The sequence below is a fragment of the Canis lupus genome, chromosome 4, assembly GCF_011100685.1.
Source record: "Canis lupus familiaris isolate Mischka breed German Shepherd chromosome 4, alternate assembly UU_Cfam_GSD_1.0, whole genome shotgun sequence".
In the NCBI taxonomy this organism is placed as follows: Eukaryota; Metazoa; Chordata; class Mammalia; order Carnivora; family Canidae; genus Canis; species Canis lupus.
In genome coordinates, this window is record NC_049225.1 from 59,772,694 (window position 1) to 59,786,147 (window position 13,454).

Here is a 13,454-nt window from a genome sequence, read left to right on the forward strand (position 1 = left end):
GAGCCAGCGAAGAGGAAGATCCCGTGTGGACAGGGGTTGGTACCATCTCGGTTCCCTCTCATAACCCGGGCCCGTCCGACTGCCAGCTGTCCCTCCTGGGGCTGAGGATGGGGACCTGGGACAAGCGTGACAAGCCCTCCCAGCCCTCTCCTGCCCCTGCCCCTGCCCCTGCCCCTGGGAGGGCGAGGGGAGGGCCTTTATTCCCCGTTTACAGATGAGAGAGCCTTCCTGCTGGGCATGCACCCCATCACAGCCATCTAGATGCCTGGGGCCACCCTGACTGTCCAACTGGTCACAAGCTGGCTGGTGGGCTGTTAGGCCTGTGGGTGGTCAGTCCTGGGAAGAGGAGGAGAGCCGAGCTCACACTGCTGTGCCCCTGCCTGTTTGTCTAGGTCTCTGTCCGCATGTCTGTCCTTCCTAGGCCTCTCCTCTGTGGGAGAGACCCCGGCAGCTTTGCAAGCAGGGGCTGTCAGGGGGCTGAGGCTGGGCCTGACCCAGAGCGCTTTCTGCCTGTGTCCACGTCTCACCTTGGCCAGGGGTCAGACAGGGACGAAGCAGAGCACGTGCAGGTTAGACTTATCAGCTCAGGACCGAGAGGAAGGCCCTGAGAGGTGGCATTCCCAGGGGTACCCCGAAGGGAAGGCATGTGCCGCTGAGCCGACACAAAGATGATCTCTGGCACATGTGGAAACGGCACTGGTTCGCACAGTGAGAAAGTTGGTCCCTTTCTAAATTCTCTTTCAATACGTCTGGCTTCGTCAGGAGCAGAGGCTCAGCTGGGCGTTCGTTAAACACCTCTTCCCACACTTCCTAATTTCTGTCTTCATCAAAGAGAGAGCAGTCTCAGGCTCAGATCCCTTGCAGGCAAGAGCATGGAGCTAGAATTACATAACTTTATTTCATTTATGCTGGACTCGTGATTAAATTTGTGTTCTGTGATACTGGCTGTTCATTCTTGATTGCACTAGACAGTTTTCTTTTAAAATCAATTTACATAAATTAATGAGGTGTATTGATTTAGGGAAATATCCTTTTAAACATTTTATTTATTTATTCATGAGAGACAGAGAGAGAGAGAGAGAGAGAGAGAGAGAGGCAGAGATACAGGCAGAGGGAGATGCAGGCTCCATGCAGGGAGCTTGACATGGGACTTGATCCCGGGTCTCCAGGATCAGGCCCTGGGCTGAAGGCGGCGCTAAACCACTGAGCCACCCGGGCTGCCCCAATTTAGGGAAATATTTTAATGAAGGAAGTGCAGGTAGATGGCAAAACCAAAAGTGGCATTTAAGTGACTGAAAAAGGATCTAGTTCAACTCTACCTCACCCAGAAGGGGAAACTGAGGCCCAGAGAGAGAAAGTGACTCATCCAAAGGAACCTGGAAAGTCAGTGGCAGAACCCAGTCCTGACTCACCCCTCCCCATCCCTGCCCTGGGCTGCCTCTTCTCACCTGCATGTTAGCAGCCGCCAGCTGGACACTTCTCTCCTACCTGCACCCAATCTGACTGTACCTTATAGACAACCAGAGCCCAAGAGCACCCCAAAAAAGCTCCGAAGAAGGAAGTTGCCTTTCTCCTTGATTAATCAAACTCTGATGCTCCAAGGCTAGCAATGGAGGTTAAATTCTCATGTAAAGAGAGGTGGCTGGACCCCAAGGGTTCTCGTGACCCTGGAGCTCCTTGACTGATCACCATGGCTGCCTCTATATGGGTCTGTCCCCTGCAGGTGCTGATTTCGCAGAGTGAGCTCCCCAGTCCCCACTGAGCTGGCTCTAAAGGCTCAGAGATGGCAACAGGAAAATAAACACAAAGAGAAGGCTGAACTAGCTCTTGGCCTGCGTCCAGGCAATGGTCCCCATCACAACACCGGCCCCCTGAACTCGAGGTTTGAATGCCAAAGGACCCACGAGTGTAAGACCCAGAGCAACTGCCTGCCCCGGGCCAAGTCCCACCACCCTGCCTGTTTTTCCCTGCTGAAGGACTTGGCCCTGCCTCCCACGCTCCCCACAAGGGTGGCTGTTAGAAGGCTACAGTCTATTCAGAGACACACATTAGGATGGTCATTTCTTTATAAATGTCCCCCAGAACCCCAGGCCTTGCCAAGAACAGCAAGGCCCAGTGCCCTCAACAATGCTGAGCTTGTTTGTCTCTTCTGAGATTGTTCTAGATTGTCCTAATTTAGTCCCATCTGGACACTGACTTCTTTTAGGTTCTACTGCATTTCTTTCAGAAAAGTAGCCCAGCCTGGGACAAGTCAGATTGCTTCTCCGGACCTCAGTTTCCAGATGTGTTTAGTGGATGCATTGAACTGGATGGTCTTGAGTGCCTCCAGCCCTGGGTGCAGTCGAGGATGCTTACAGGGACCTCCTTGCATTTTGTAGGAGGGCCACTGGGTGACCTCTGAGGTCACTCCCAAGCCTATAATGCAAAAGCTCTACATTCTCTTCGAGAGAGCCCCAAATTGTAAGTCTGTTAGTCTACATTTGTAAGATTCAGTGATTTGGTGTTTGTAGCCAAAGCCTAGGTCAGGCGTGATTATAATATGAGGGATGCTTTCAGCAGTCCTGGGGAAAACAAAAAGACATTTTACATTTTCTAGGAAACCCATGTCTCACAAACCTGGCTGGGCATCAGCATTGGAGGGTGGGACAGGAGAAAGAGGCTTTTTAATAGTATAGATTTTTGAATTGTCACCTTTAAGAGCGGAGGTGGGAAGTGTATATTTTAAGTCAGTTCTCTGGGGGATGTGGATCTACATTTGAGCTACACTAGAAGAAGCCTTGAGGGTTCCTCTGAATCCCAGGACCCTGGTGACCCCTGTCCAGCCACTCCCTGGGTCATTGTCTTTCTGTGCTTTTGTTTTCCATCTTGCTAAAAAAATCGAGGGTTCCTAGAACCAAAATAATTAATAATAATTAATAATAATAATAATAGTGGTTCATATTTTTCATAGAGAAAGCTAGTTTCAGGTATTTTTCTCAGTTCTGTCATGATTACAAGAGCTATGCATTTCCACCTGACTCTGGCAAACTCCATGACCTCCGATTCCATCCTTAAAATTCCAAGATCCTAAGATTCTACAATTTTAATATCAGTCAGATTTCCATAATTCCATATGTCAGGAGTAGGGGCGATGCATCGGGGTCCCCAGGCCATATCTGGACTGCACCTATGGTTCATGCGGCCTGCATGTTGTTTTAAATTTGAATTAGACGCCAATAATAAAAATGAGGTATTATCACATAAGAATCCAGACTTCTAGACTCTCCTGAAATATCAGGTGTGGCAATGTGCGTTCCCCTTACAGCTGACCCTTGAACAAAATAGGTTTGAACTGTGTGGGCCCACTTATACACACATTTCCCCCAATAAATACAGCGCAGTACTATAAATGTACTTTCTCTTCCTTATGATTTTTTTTTTTAAAGATTTTATTATTCTTGAGAGAGAGAGAGAGGCAGAGACACAAGCAGAGGGAGAAGCAGGCTCTATGCAGGGAGCCTGACATGGGCCTCCATCCCAGGTCTCCAGGATCAAGCCCTGGATCCCGGGTCTCCAGGATCAAGCCCTGGACTGGCGCTAAACAGCTGAGCCACCTGGGCTGCCCTTTTTTTTTTTTTTTTTTTTTTTTTTAAGATTTTACCTTGTGATTTTCTTAATACCATTTTCTCACCTCCAGCTTACTCTATTGTAAGAATATAGCACGTAATACAAATAACATCCAAAATTGTGAATTAATCAACTGTTGCTCTTATTGGGAAGGCTTCCAGTCAACAGAAGGTTACAAGCAGTTAAATCTTGGGGGGAGTCAAAGGCTCTACGTGGATTTTCAAGTGTGTGTGTGTGGTGGGGGGGTGGCCACTAACTCTCCTCCCCCTCGTTGTTCAAGGGTCAGCTACTCACAGAGCAACCAGCAGGGAGGTGTGTGCAGGGAGCCCTCTGTAGGTGGGCTAGAGTGTGCTACTCACCACGGGGGGGGGGGGGGCCCTCACCCCCCCCATCACTCCCTGACCCACAGGCAAACGGTCTGCCACGATTGAGCATCTTAGCCCTCACTCACCTGCCTCGTTTATGTACTTGCCTGGCCTCCGTGGGGAATCTGGGTTTGAGACTCTGGTCTAAGTTCATCTGATTCTGCAATCATAGGCCTATACTTCTGTGTGTCTGAGATACCGTGATTCTAAACTCCCATTCCCCTGTATTTTAAAGAATTGGCATGTTGGAGATCCCTGGTCTCTAAGCTGAGATCTTCTCTAGCCATCTAGAAGTTCTGCCTTGACTCCTAGCTGGGCCCTGTCACAGAGACCTCTTCTGTGGAAATGAGGAAGGCGGGGGTGCCTCTGCTGAGAGGATCGCTGGGAGATGGGGAAGTGAAGGAAGGGACGCAGGAGGCCCCCAGTTGCATCTCCTTTGCCCCCTCCCATCCCCACCTCCAGTGTGGTCTCGGAACAGCAAGCCTGTGCACACCACCATCCTGAACCCCCATATCCATCTGATGGGCGACGAGTCGGCCTGCATCGCCTACATCCGCATCACGCAGTACCTGGATGCGGGTGGCATCCCCCGCACGGCCCAGTCAGAGGAGACCCGCGTCTGGCACCGCCGGGACGGCAAATGGCAGATTGTCCACTTCCACAGATCTGGGGCACCCTCCGTCCTGCCCCAGTAAGAGCCCCTCCTTCCCGCCATCTGGCATCTAGGACAGTCTGAAGGAATGGGGTGGTGTCGGTCTGCAGGGGGACATGACGGGGAAGTTGGCTGCTGGAAGGCCACGGGGTGGGGGCCGGAGGGCCACAGGGAGGAGACCAGACCTGCAGGTTGGGGAGGGGGTGGAGAGTGGGGGTGGGGGGTGGGATCCACCGGAAGCAGCTTCAACCCCATCTAAGGACTGGAGGGGGGTGGTTGCACAGGGAAAACCTGCCGCCCTCAGAACCACCCCCAACACCTTCCCCACCACACCTACCCTTTCTTACAGTTGAAGGAGAAGCCTGGGGACCCTGTACCACAGAGATTTACTCTTCGTTCATGGAATGTGGCTGCTGGTTCTCCCACTTGGATTTTGCTGGAATTCCCCCAATCACGTCACCCCACCACCACCACCACCACCATCGTCACCATCACCGCCACACCTGCGTCAAGAAAACCGGCCTGCTCCCAAAAGCTGTCACGACTTCCGAGCAAATGGCCACATCTCCCTGCCACCAACCATCTGCCTCTCTAGCTCTCTGTCCCCTGCCAGGGCGGGGCTTCCTCAGGCCTGGGTGCCCTGGGTGCTGGCTCCGAGGACTGCCCCCCTTACTACTGGCTGTTGTCGGCCTGGTCCGGCCTTGGCTGTAGGCCAGAATGCCCAACTGTGTGTCCCCCATGGGCGAAGGAGAAAGAGAGTCGGAATCAGGAGGAATGTGGCATCTGCCCCCCATCTCCCTGTCTCTCCCTTCCAGGGCCCCCCACACCCCTGAGCCAGCCTCCCCGGTGGGAGAAGGTGAGAGAGGAGCAGACACCAGGAGCCCCCACCTGCACAGCCTCCTGGCTCTTCTCCTTCTCCCACCCTGGCCTGTCCTCTCGTCCCCGCGGACCCCTCCCCCTCAGTGTGTGGAGCACGATCCTCTCAGGGTGCCCCCACCCTCTCCTTCTGCCTTCGGCTGACGTTTACCTCCAGAAGTAATGCCCATTCCACCCTTCTATCAGTCCTGGAGAATTCCAGCTCCATCCCATCCGAGGGAGAGAATCCAATTGTTTTTTTGGGGGGGGTCAAAGAAGGCAACGTTTAGGTACCACTTCTACTTGGACCGCATGCCTTTTTATAGCCAAACCTCTGTGTGTTTCGTAAATCGATTTTGCGTTAATGGATATTTATGTAATAACTAAGCCTCTCAAATTATGGTGAGGAGGGTCGGGATGGGTTGGCAAAGGAGGCGGGAAGAGGGGTGAGGGGCAGTTTCTTTCTGTTCTAGGTCTTTTTTTTTTTTAACGTCATCTCGGAGATGCCCTCTGTCACCTGTGGTTATTATCTGGGGCCGAGGTGGACTCAGTCCTGGGGGGAAGGGCATCGCTGACATTTTGGTCTCAAGGTTCCTCCCAGGACTGTAGAAACACCAGATGTTAGTGCTAAGAAACAGCAAATCAGGGCAGAGAGAGTGGGGGAGGTTGTCAGGACGGAAATATCTTTTTTTTTTTTTTTTTTTTTGCTTGCCTCCCAAACTGAGGTTCCTACTAGGATGCTTCCCAGCTTCCCAGGATTTCATCCCACCGCATCTGTGTGCCCCCCCAAGCCCTCCCCCCAGCTTTCGGGGGTTTCACGAGCATGTGTCTTCATTTCCTCTCCCCTCTGCATCTGCTGGTCCAAGCAGAGCACTAGAATTTCTCCTCTTCACGCCTCGTCCTGCAGCCGTGGGTTCAAATCTCTCTTTCTTTTCCTTTCTCTTTCCCTCTTCCTCGGGATTGACCCTGACGTGGAATGCGTTGGCACATCCACTAGGATCTACTGTCTGCACTGTTTTCTTTGCATGACTTTATATGCAGTAAGTATGTTCAAAAAAAAAGAAAAGAAGAAAAAATACTCAGCAAAACCAATCTACATGTTTTGGACAAAAAAAAAAAAAAATAGAGGTTGTATTCTCAGTGTCCGACTCGGAATTATGTTGCCGCCTCTCTGTGCTTTTGGCCTCTGTGTGGCCGTGTTTTGCCAGCATGAGATACTGTCCCCTCTGGAGGATTTTAGGGGAGGAAGAGCCACATCCCCAGGGATTTGGAGGAGGCGCTGGATCCCCCGAACCTCTGGGGAGTCCTGGGTGTTGGCTGGAGGACTGGTGGGGATGTTCGATCCGGGGCTGAGTTTTCCCTGGTCCTGAGATGTCTGCTGCTGCCCTGGGGACAGGTGAGGCAGGCTGTGCTGGGGCTGCAGGCCAGGAAAGAGGCTGCCTGGGCTTCCAGCTCTCCAGACTGGTTGATCACCGGCCTCTATCCTTGGCACACACCCTGCTGCCGAGGCCCAGGGGCAGGAACTTGGCCCTGGCCCCGGTCCAGAGGGCTTCCCAGCGAAGCCCAGCGATCCCAGCGTCCCAGCAGCAAAACTGCCCTCCTCCCTTGCGAGCTGCCAGGGGCCCCCACAGCAGTCCCCAAGCCAAAGGTGAGGGTGCGGCCTTCACAGGGGATGCTGCAATTCCACACCAAGTCTGGTCCCATTCTCAGCCTCCTTTTCCCCATCAGTTAAAGGGTTAAATATTCCTGCCCAATCTATGTTGCAGGGCTGATGGGGGATCAAGCGGGAAAGTCAAGTGAAGCCCAATATACCTGTGAGAACTGACAGGGTTAGTCACCGGCTGGATTCCTGCTTCGTTCTGGGCCTGGCCAGCCCGCCTCCACTCTGCCACCTGCCCCTCATTCCCCTCTTTGGTGCCTGTCAACTGCTTGTTAGCAGTGGACCGTGGGGAAAGAGCCATGCTTTGGGGTTTAGTAGGATTCCATTCCCAGTTCTGATCAGACCTGCTGTGTGACCTTGGGCCCATCCTTTTCCTGTCTGGCCCTGGGTTTTTCCACCAGGGGGAACTGAGTGGAGGACCCCAATGTCCTGATTTTTAATTGCTGACATGCCTCCTATCCACTGTGTCCCACTCCAAGTGCCAGAGAAATGGAGGCAGGTTCCTACCCCAGGAGGAAACAGCCCCATGAAGAAGGACACTCCTGTGGGTGGGTGGGTAGTCAGCCAGTGTGGACCACAGGGCACCAGCATGATCCTGAGGCAGCACGCAGGGGAGGCTGGCAGACAAAGTGGTCCAGGGCCCACCCCCACCAGTCAGTGAAACTCTGCTCCTCTAAAAACATCCTGTAGATGCAAAAAATCCAGACCTAAGACCAGACCCAGGCTCCAGCATGCGAACACCTCTATAGGAACATGTTCTCCCAGGATTGTGCACACTGTAGCGCTAATCCTGACCCACGGCCTCCTGTCTCCCAAGGGGAGACCCTTTGGGGGATGTGTTTGCCAGACTCCCCGTGCTGGTTTCTTTGTTACTATTTGTTTGGGGATTTGTTTCAGTTCTTTTCTTTTCTTTTCTTTTTTAAATATGTGGCTGTGAACTTGAATGACCACTGCTCAAAACTTCTGCTACTGGGAGGGAGGGGGGAAGAAGGGGTGTCTGTTTTACTGGTGTTTTCAGTGCAATAAATAGCTACCAACTTCTGTGCACTTGCTGTCTCTCTGTCTTGGTCAAGCACCAGCACTGGGTGGGTTTTATTTATTTGTTTGTTTCCTGTTCCAGATCTTGCATTTGCAAAACAAAAGCCAAGGTATCCTTTCTGATTGGGCCAACTTGGTCTCGTGCTCAAGGCTGAGCCGATTCCAGTGGGATTTTGCTTGGACCCTGGGTCCCAGCCTTAGAAGTGGGATGAGGCTGGCTTCCTCCCAGGCATGGAGCAAGGAGGGCAGGGGCGGTGGACGCGGGTGGCCACTAACAACCAGCAGCAAACTCTCCCTCAGGGGCCTGGGGCAGGTTTCTTCTCCTGTAGGCCTCCGTTCCTTGTAAAATGAGAAGTTGTTTCAAAAGAAGTCCCTCCAAACCTATTCTCCACCCTCATCCCAACCTCACACACCAGCCCCCAGGCCTCAGAAGTCCTGGAGACTGGTTCACAGAATGGGGAAAGATGGGAAATCCCTCAACACTCACACACTATCTGTGGACTGAGTGCCTGGGACTGGGGCCTTGGGGCCAGAGAAAGCGATGGTATGAGAAGCTCCATCGGCCAAGGAGAGGCCCCCACCCCATTAGAGGCCAGTTCGGTTCTCTGAGTCCAGACTGTCCAAGGGGAGCCAACATGGTGATGCAGAGGCTTTGGTCCTCCAGGCCACCACAGGGTGACCACCTGTCCTGGTTTGCTGCAGGATTTTCAGTGCTAAACCTGGGACCGTCCCAGGCCAACCAGGTGATTTGGTCCCTCAGCCACACTGCCACCTAAGATACCTGGATTCCACACCTTGGCGGGGGGTGGGGGTGGGGGGGGTGGAGTTGCCTTCTGGAGCTCACAGGCACCCCTAGACCATGCTTGAAGTGTCTGGGACTCCAGAAGTCCTGCACCAGCCACTTCCAGGGTCTATCTGCACTGCTGGTGTGCAGAGTGGCTGCGAGGAGGCGTGTGCTCCTTGCACACACGAGGACCTTCACAGTGAGAGCAGAGGCCAAGGCTGTGAAGGGCCAAGGTGTGGGTTGCAAAGGGATGAAGGGCCTTCCATTTGCACTCTTGCACTGGAGTCTGCTCGGGCTAGCGCGGGGACTCCTCCCAGCCCCGCCTTCCTGCACCCTTGGGGATCTGCGGCCACAGCGGCCCCGCCGGCTGGCGGGAGGAAGGGCCTGCGGTCGGGCGGGAGGGCTCCTGCTGTCATTGCAGATACTCGCCAGCAGGTGGCAGCGCGGGAGCAGGTAAGAGGCCGCCGGGCCCCGGGCTTCCAGCTCCCAGTTGGCTTCAACAGGTATAGCCTTTAACGCTCAGAAAGTGCAGACTCCACCGAAAACATTGCTGTTGTCTGACGGGAGCACGGCCCTTTAGGGTTCACAGAGCGCCTTCACAATACCTCTTGTGTCCGTTAGAACAGCCCTGTCCTGAAGAGGAAGAGACTCAGGCAGAGGCTTCCTGCGGGATGTAACCAGCGGTCGCTCCAGGGCCTCCAGGGCCCGGTCCATGTTTTCCTGTCTCTGAACTCCCGGCAAACTGTGACTCGTGTTCTTAGGAATCTCCTCTCTTTGACCCTCTGTCCCTTCCAGCTTCCAACCACAGGCTCCTTCTCCCCGCTGCCCACTTACTATGACACCCACGGACTCCCTCTTCTCGCTCAGAACACAGCAATGCCCCCTCACCCTTCCAGACACGGCTCCAGCTCTGAGTAGGGCCCAGGGACGAGCTGGACCTGTCTCCTGTCCCCAGGGAGCGAGAGCCACGTGGAGAAGCAAAGTGCAGGGTGGGCCGGGGTAGAGGCTGGACCTGGAGGTGCAAAGTGCATGGGAACCAGAAGGAGGAGCAGAAACATGGGGGTGACCGGGGATCTGGGAGGCTCTGTGCACCTGCTCAGCAGGGTGAAATAGGGGGAGGGGGGAGGGGAGGCAAGGCAAAGGCTGAGAGCCCAGAACGGTGGATCAGGTAGGGGTAGGGAGAGGTGAGGCTAGGGAGGAGGCTGTGGGAGGCCACAGTGTCAGAGGGCCAAGTGTGTCCCAAATCTCCTTTGTTGTGGACCAGTTTTCCAGCGCACAGGTAGGTCCTCAGGAATGGAAATGGCCTTCCTCAGACTGGGCTATAGTAAACTTTCTAGGAAACATTCCCCAGCAGGTGCCGGGAGTGTTTGCACAGGGCAGGGTGGGGCAGGTCCAGTCCTGTGGGAATGGCCCCTGCTCCTTGTCCTTCCTCCTGGGACAAGCCCCACCCTCCCTTCTCTACCTGGACCTCCCAGGGTCTCAGAAGCCACTTCCCTCTGGGCATCCTGGCCCCACCATCCTTTCCTGGGCTTTGGGCCACAACTGGGGGATGGATGGAGTGATCTAGAAGCATACTTCCTTTCACCCAAGAAAAAGGGGAGAGTTATCATCATTCTCTCCCAGTGTGACCCTAACTGAGTTACTCTCCCTCTCTGGACCTCAGATTTCTCATTTAACAATGAGGGGGTTGAACCTATGGTTCCCAAATATGGGAACTGTGCTGGCTGCTGCAGGATCACCCAGGGAATAGGCTAAAAATACAGATGTTTAAACCCTACCCTCAGAGGACAGGATGCATTAAGCCTGGGCAGTCCTCCAGGCAGCTGGAGTTACAGTAAGTGCTCAGTTTGGGAATTCTGCACCAAGCACCCCATTTCTCCGGTTCCCACAGCTACACTGGGAGCTGGAAGACCAATTACCAGTAAGCCCCACCCCAGCCTTCCTGCTTCCCCATCCACTCCCTTGATTCGGCTAGATCAATATTGACTATTGGTCCCTCTCCTGCCCCTGTCTCCCACCACCCCAATTCCTATAACTCTGTAGGACCCTGACCCTGGGTCAGCAGAGTCAAGGTCAAAGCTAGTCTCTGGGCTTGGAGGATTTTAGTGCTGCCCCTGATCCTACACCGCATCCCCACCTCCTGCTGGTTTGGACCTCACAGCCCATTCTTGAAACCATCAGAATTCTTAATCATTAACTCCATCCAGCAAAAGGGGCCAGTCCCAGAACCCAGCTCTGAAGAATGGGCACTGTTCCCCTCTGTGGTTCTCCAACCCATTCATTTGAAAGATGGGGACACCGAGGCCCAGCCTCCAAGGCATCTTGCCATGGAACTGGAAGATGCCAACTCGTCTGTGGGCTTCCATCATTGCCTGACCCTGGCTCCAAGCACACAGATCCCCACCTTCCTTCTCCCTTTGCTGGTTGGAGGCAGGAGCTGGGCCTCAGTTTCTTTATCTGTACTAGAGACAGCAGGCTCCTAAGAACCATTCCACCTGCAGGGCTTCAACCAGCCACAGCTGCCACTAAGCACTGATTGTTTTTTTTTAAACAATGCACCGAGCACCTATATTACCTCATTTAATTCCCTGCAGGTGGAAAGCCACTGTCTCCATCTTACATGAGGACACTGGGGCTCAGAGATCAAGCAGCAGACCCAGCCCGGCTGCCCAGTCAGTGGACAGAAGAGCCAAGACTGGGCTCTTATTGGCAGAGTCCAAGCCTGCCTTGCCTCCTGTTGGCTATGGTTCTCAAAGGGATGCTGCTCACAGATGCTGTGGACATCAGGGGAAGAGGCTTTCCTTCCCTCAAATAGAAAGCGATTCTGGATGGGGCGCTGGGAGGAGGCCTCAGCTGGCCAAGGGGGGCGGGCTGCTACCCTGTCCTGCGGGAGAGGGTCAGGCAGCAGGAAGTCAGGCGGAGACAGAGGTGGGGGCGGTGGGAGGGAGGGGGTGGAGTGCTGGCCAAGGATCCAGGGGCGGGCGGGCAGCCCTGGACGCCCTTCCAGGGCAGGACCAGCGTCAGCAAGGCCTCAGGCCCCAGAGGGAGTGGCCTGGAGCTCAAGGAGCCAAACTTTCCATGAGCCACCAGCAAAAAATGAGTCTGGAGCAGAGTGTCCACCACAAAACCGTAGGCTCAGCAGCCCAGGGTCACGTGAAACTTAGGGGCTGGGGCTGTTTTAACTCTTTGCTCACCGTCCCAAGGGCTGGCAACACACCGCTTTCAGTTGTTGCTGCTGGTGCAAAATTGTGAGCTGGCACTGTGCATTCCCAAGGCCACACAGCCAGGGAGGGGCAGAGCTGGGAATGAACCCAGGTCTGTGTGGCTGAGCAGCACAAGCCCCCCATCACAATGCCCTGCTGTGGGCTCAGCTGCTCTGGGGTCCAGGGAGAGTGCTAGAAGTGTCTTAACTGCACAGAAATAAAATAAGTTGTCTCTGGAGGCCATGAGCATCCTATGCAGGCTGAGCTGAGCTGTCTCAGGTCACCAGGTGTAGGACTGAGCCAAGATCCCTGAAGACTCCAGGAGCCCACAGCTGGTGGGGAAGGGAGGGTATATGGAGGACAGACCTAAAAGGATGGATTGGAGTCCCATGGGTGAATGGGGAAGACACTGGAGCAGAAGCCTGGGCCTGCTCAGGGCACCATACAAGGTGAACTTAGCTGGGGTGGTGGAGGGGAACACAGAGGGTGGGGCCTACTGAGAGCCAAACACAAGGTAACTGGTGGAACTGTCTGTTCACCCTCACTTAACTTTGGGACTATGGCTGACTCTAGTGGTATGGAGTCCTCCCCCCTGTCTTTCCCCCTCAGCCTCCCAGATATTTGCTCCCACGGATCATAGGCTGGAAGTGACTGCAGGTGATCAGTGCCCCACTCAGTGCTTCCCAATGCCCCCCAAGAGAACACCATCTCTGATGAGTCCTAGAATGTTCCTGGAACAGGAATGAAGAGCCTCAGGGCGCCCTGTCCACACCTGAGCCAGGCACATATGCTGCATCCTCAGGCCAGGAGTCCATGGACATAGAGATCAGCTATGAGAAGGGGAGCAGAGCACTGAGTGAGGCCAGGCCCAGGCCCACTCTGGGCCTGGCCTCAGCTTCCAGGACCTTCTCATCGTGGGACACAGCCCTGCTAACCCCCTGCCTCTTGCAGAGCAGTGGGCCTCCGAGTCACCCTAAGGGAGCCATGCTATTTCACTTCTTTTCAATCAGTTGCTCATCATTTTAAAAATGGGAAATTTGGGCATCGCAGGTGGCTCAGCAGTTTAGTGCCTGCCTTCAGCCCAGATTGTGATCCTGGAGACCCAGGATCGAGTCCCACGTTGTGCTCCTTGCATGCAGCCTGCTTCTCCCTCTGCTAGTGTCCCTGCCTCTCTCTCTGCATCTCTCTGTGTCTCTCATGGATAAGTAAATAAAATATATTTTTAAAAAATAAAGATAAATAAAATGGGAAATCTCTTACAAAAGTCCAAACTTCCAACTTCTCTTAAAAA

General features: G+C 54.0%; 1 protein-coding gene across 2 annotated transcripts in view; it reads left to right on the forward strand.

Annotated features, from left to right (window-relative positions):
- Nucleotides 1-8,179, forward strand: part of CAMK2A (calcium/calmodulin dependent protein kinase II alpha) — a 64,926-nt gene extending 56,747 nt beyond the window's left edge. For both annotated transcript variants that reach the window (XM_038535043.1, XM_038535044.1), the window contains 2 exons: nt 4,434-4,662; nt 4,973-8,179. In XM_038535043.1, the coding sequence (XP_038390971.1) occupies nt 4,434-4,662; nt 4,973-4,976 (233 nt within the window). In that variant the 3' untranslated portion in view covers nt 4,977-8,179. The remainder of the gene's footprint in view (nt 1-4,433; nt 4,663-4,972) is intronic.
- Nucleotides 8,180-13,454: the final 5,275 nt, after the last annotated feature.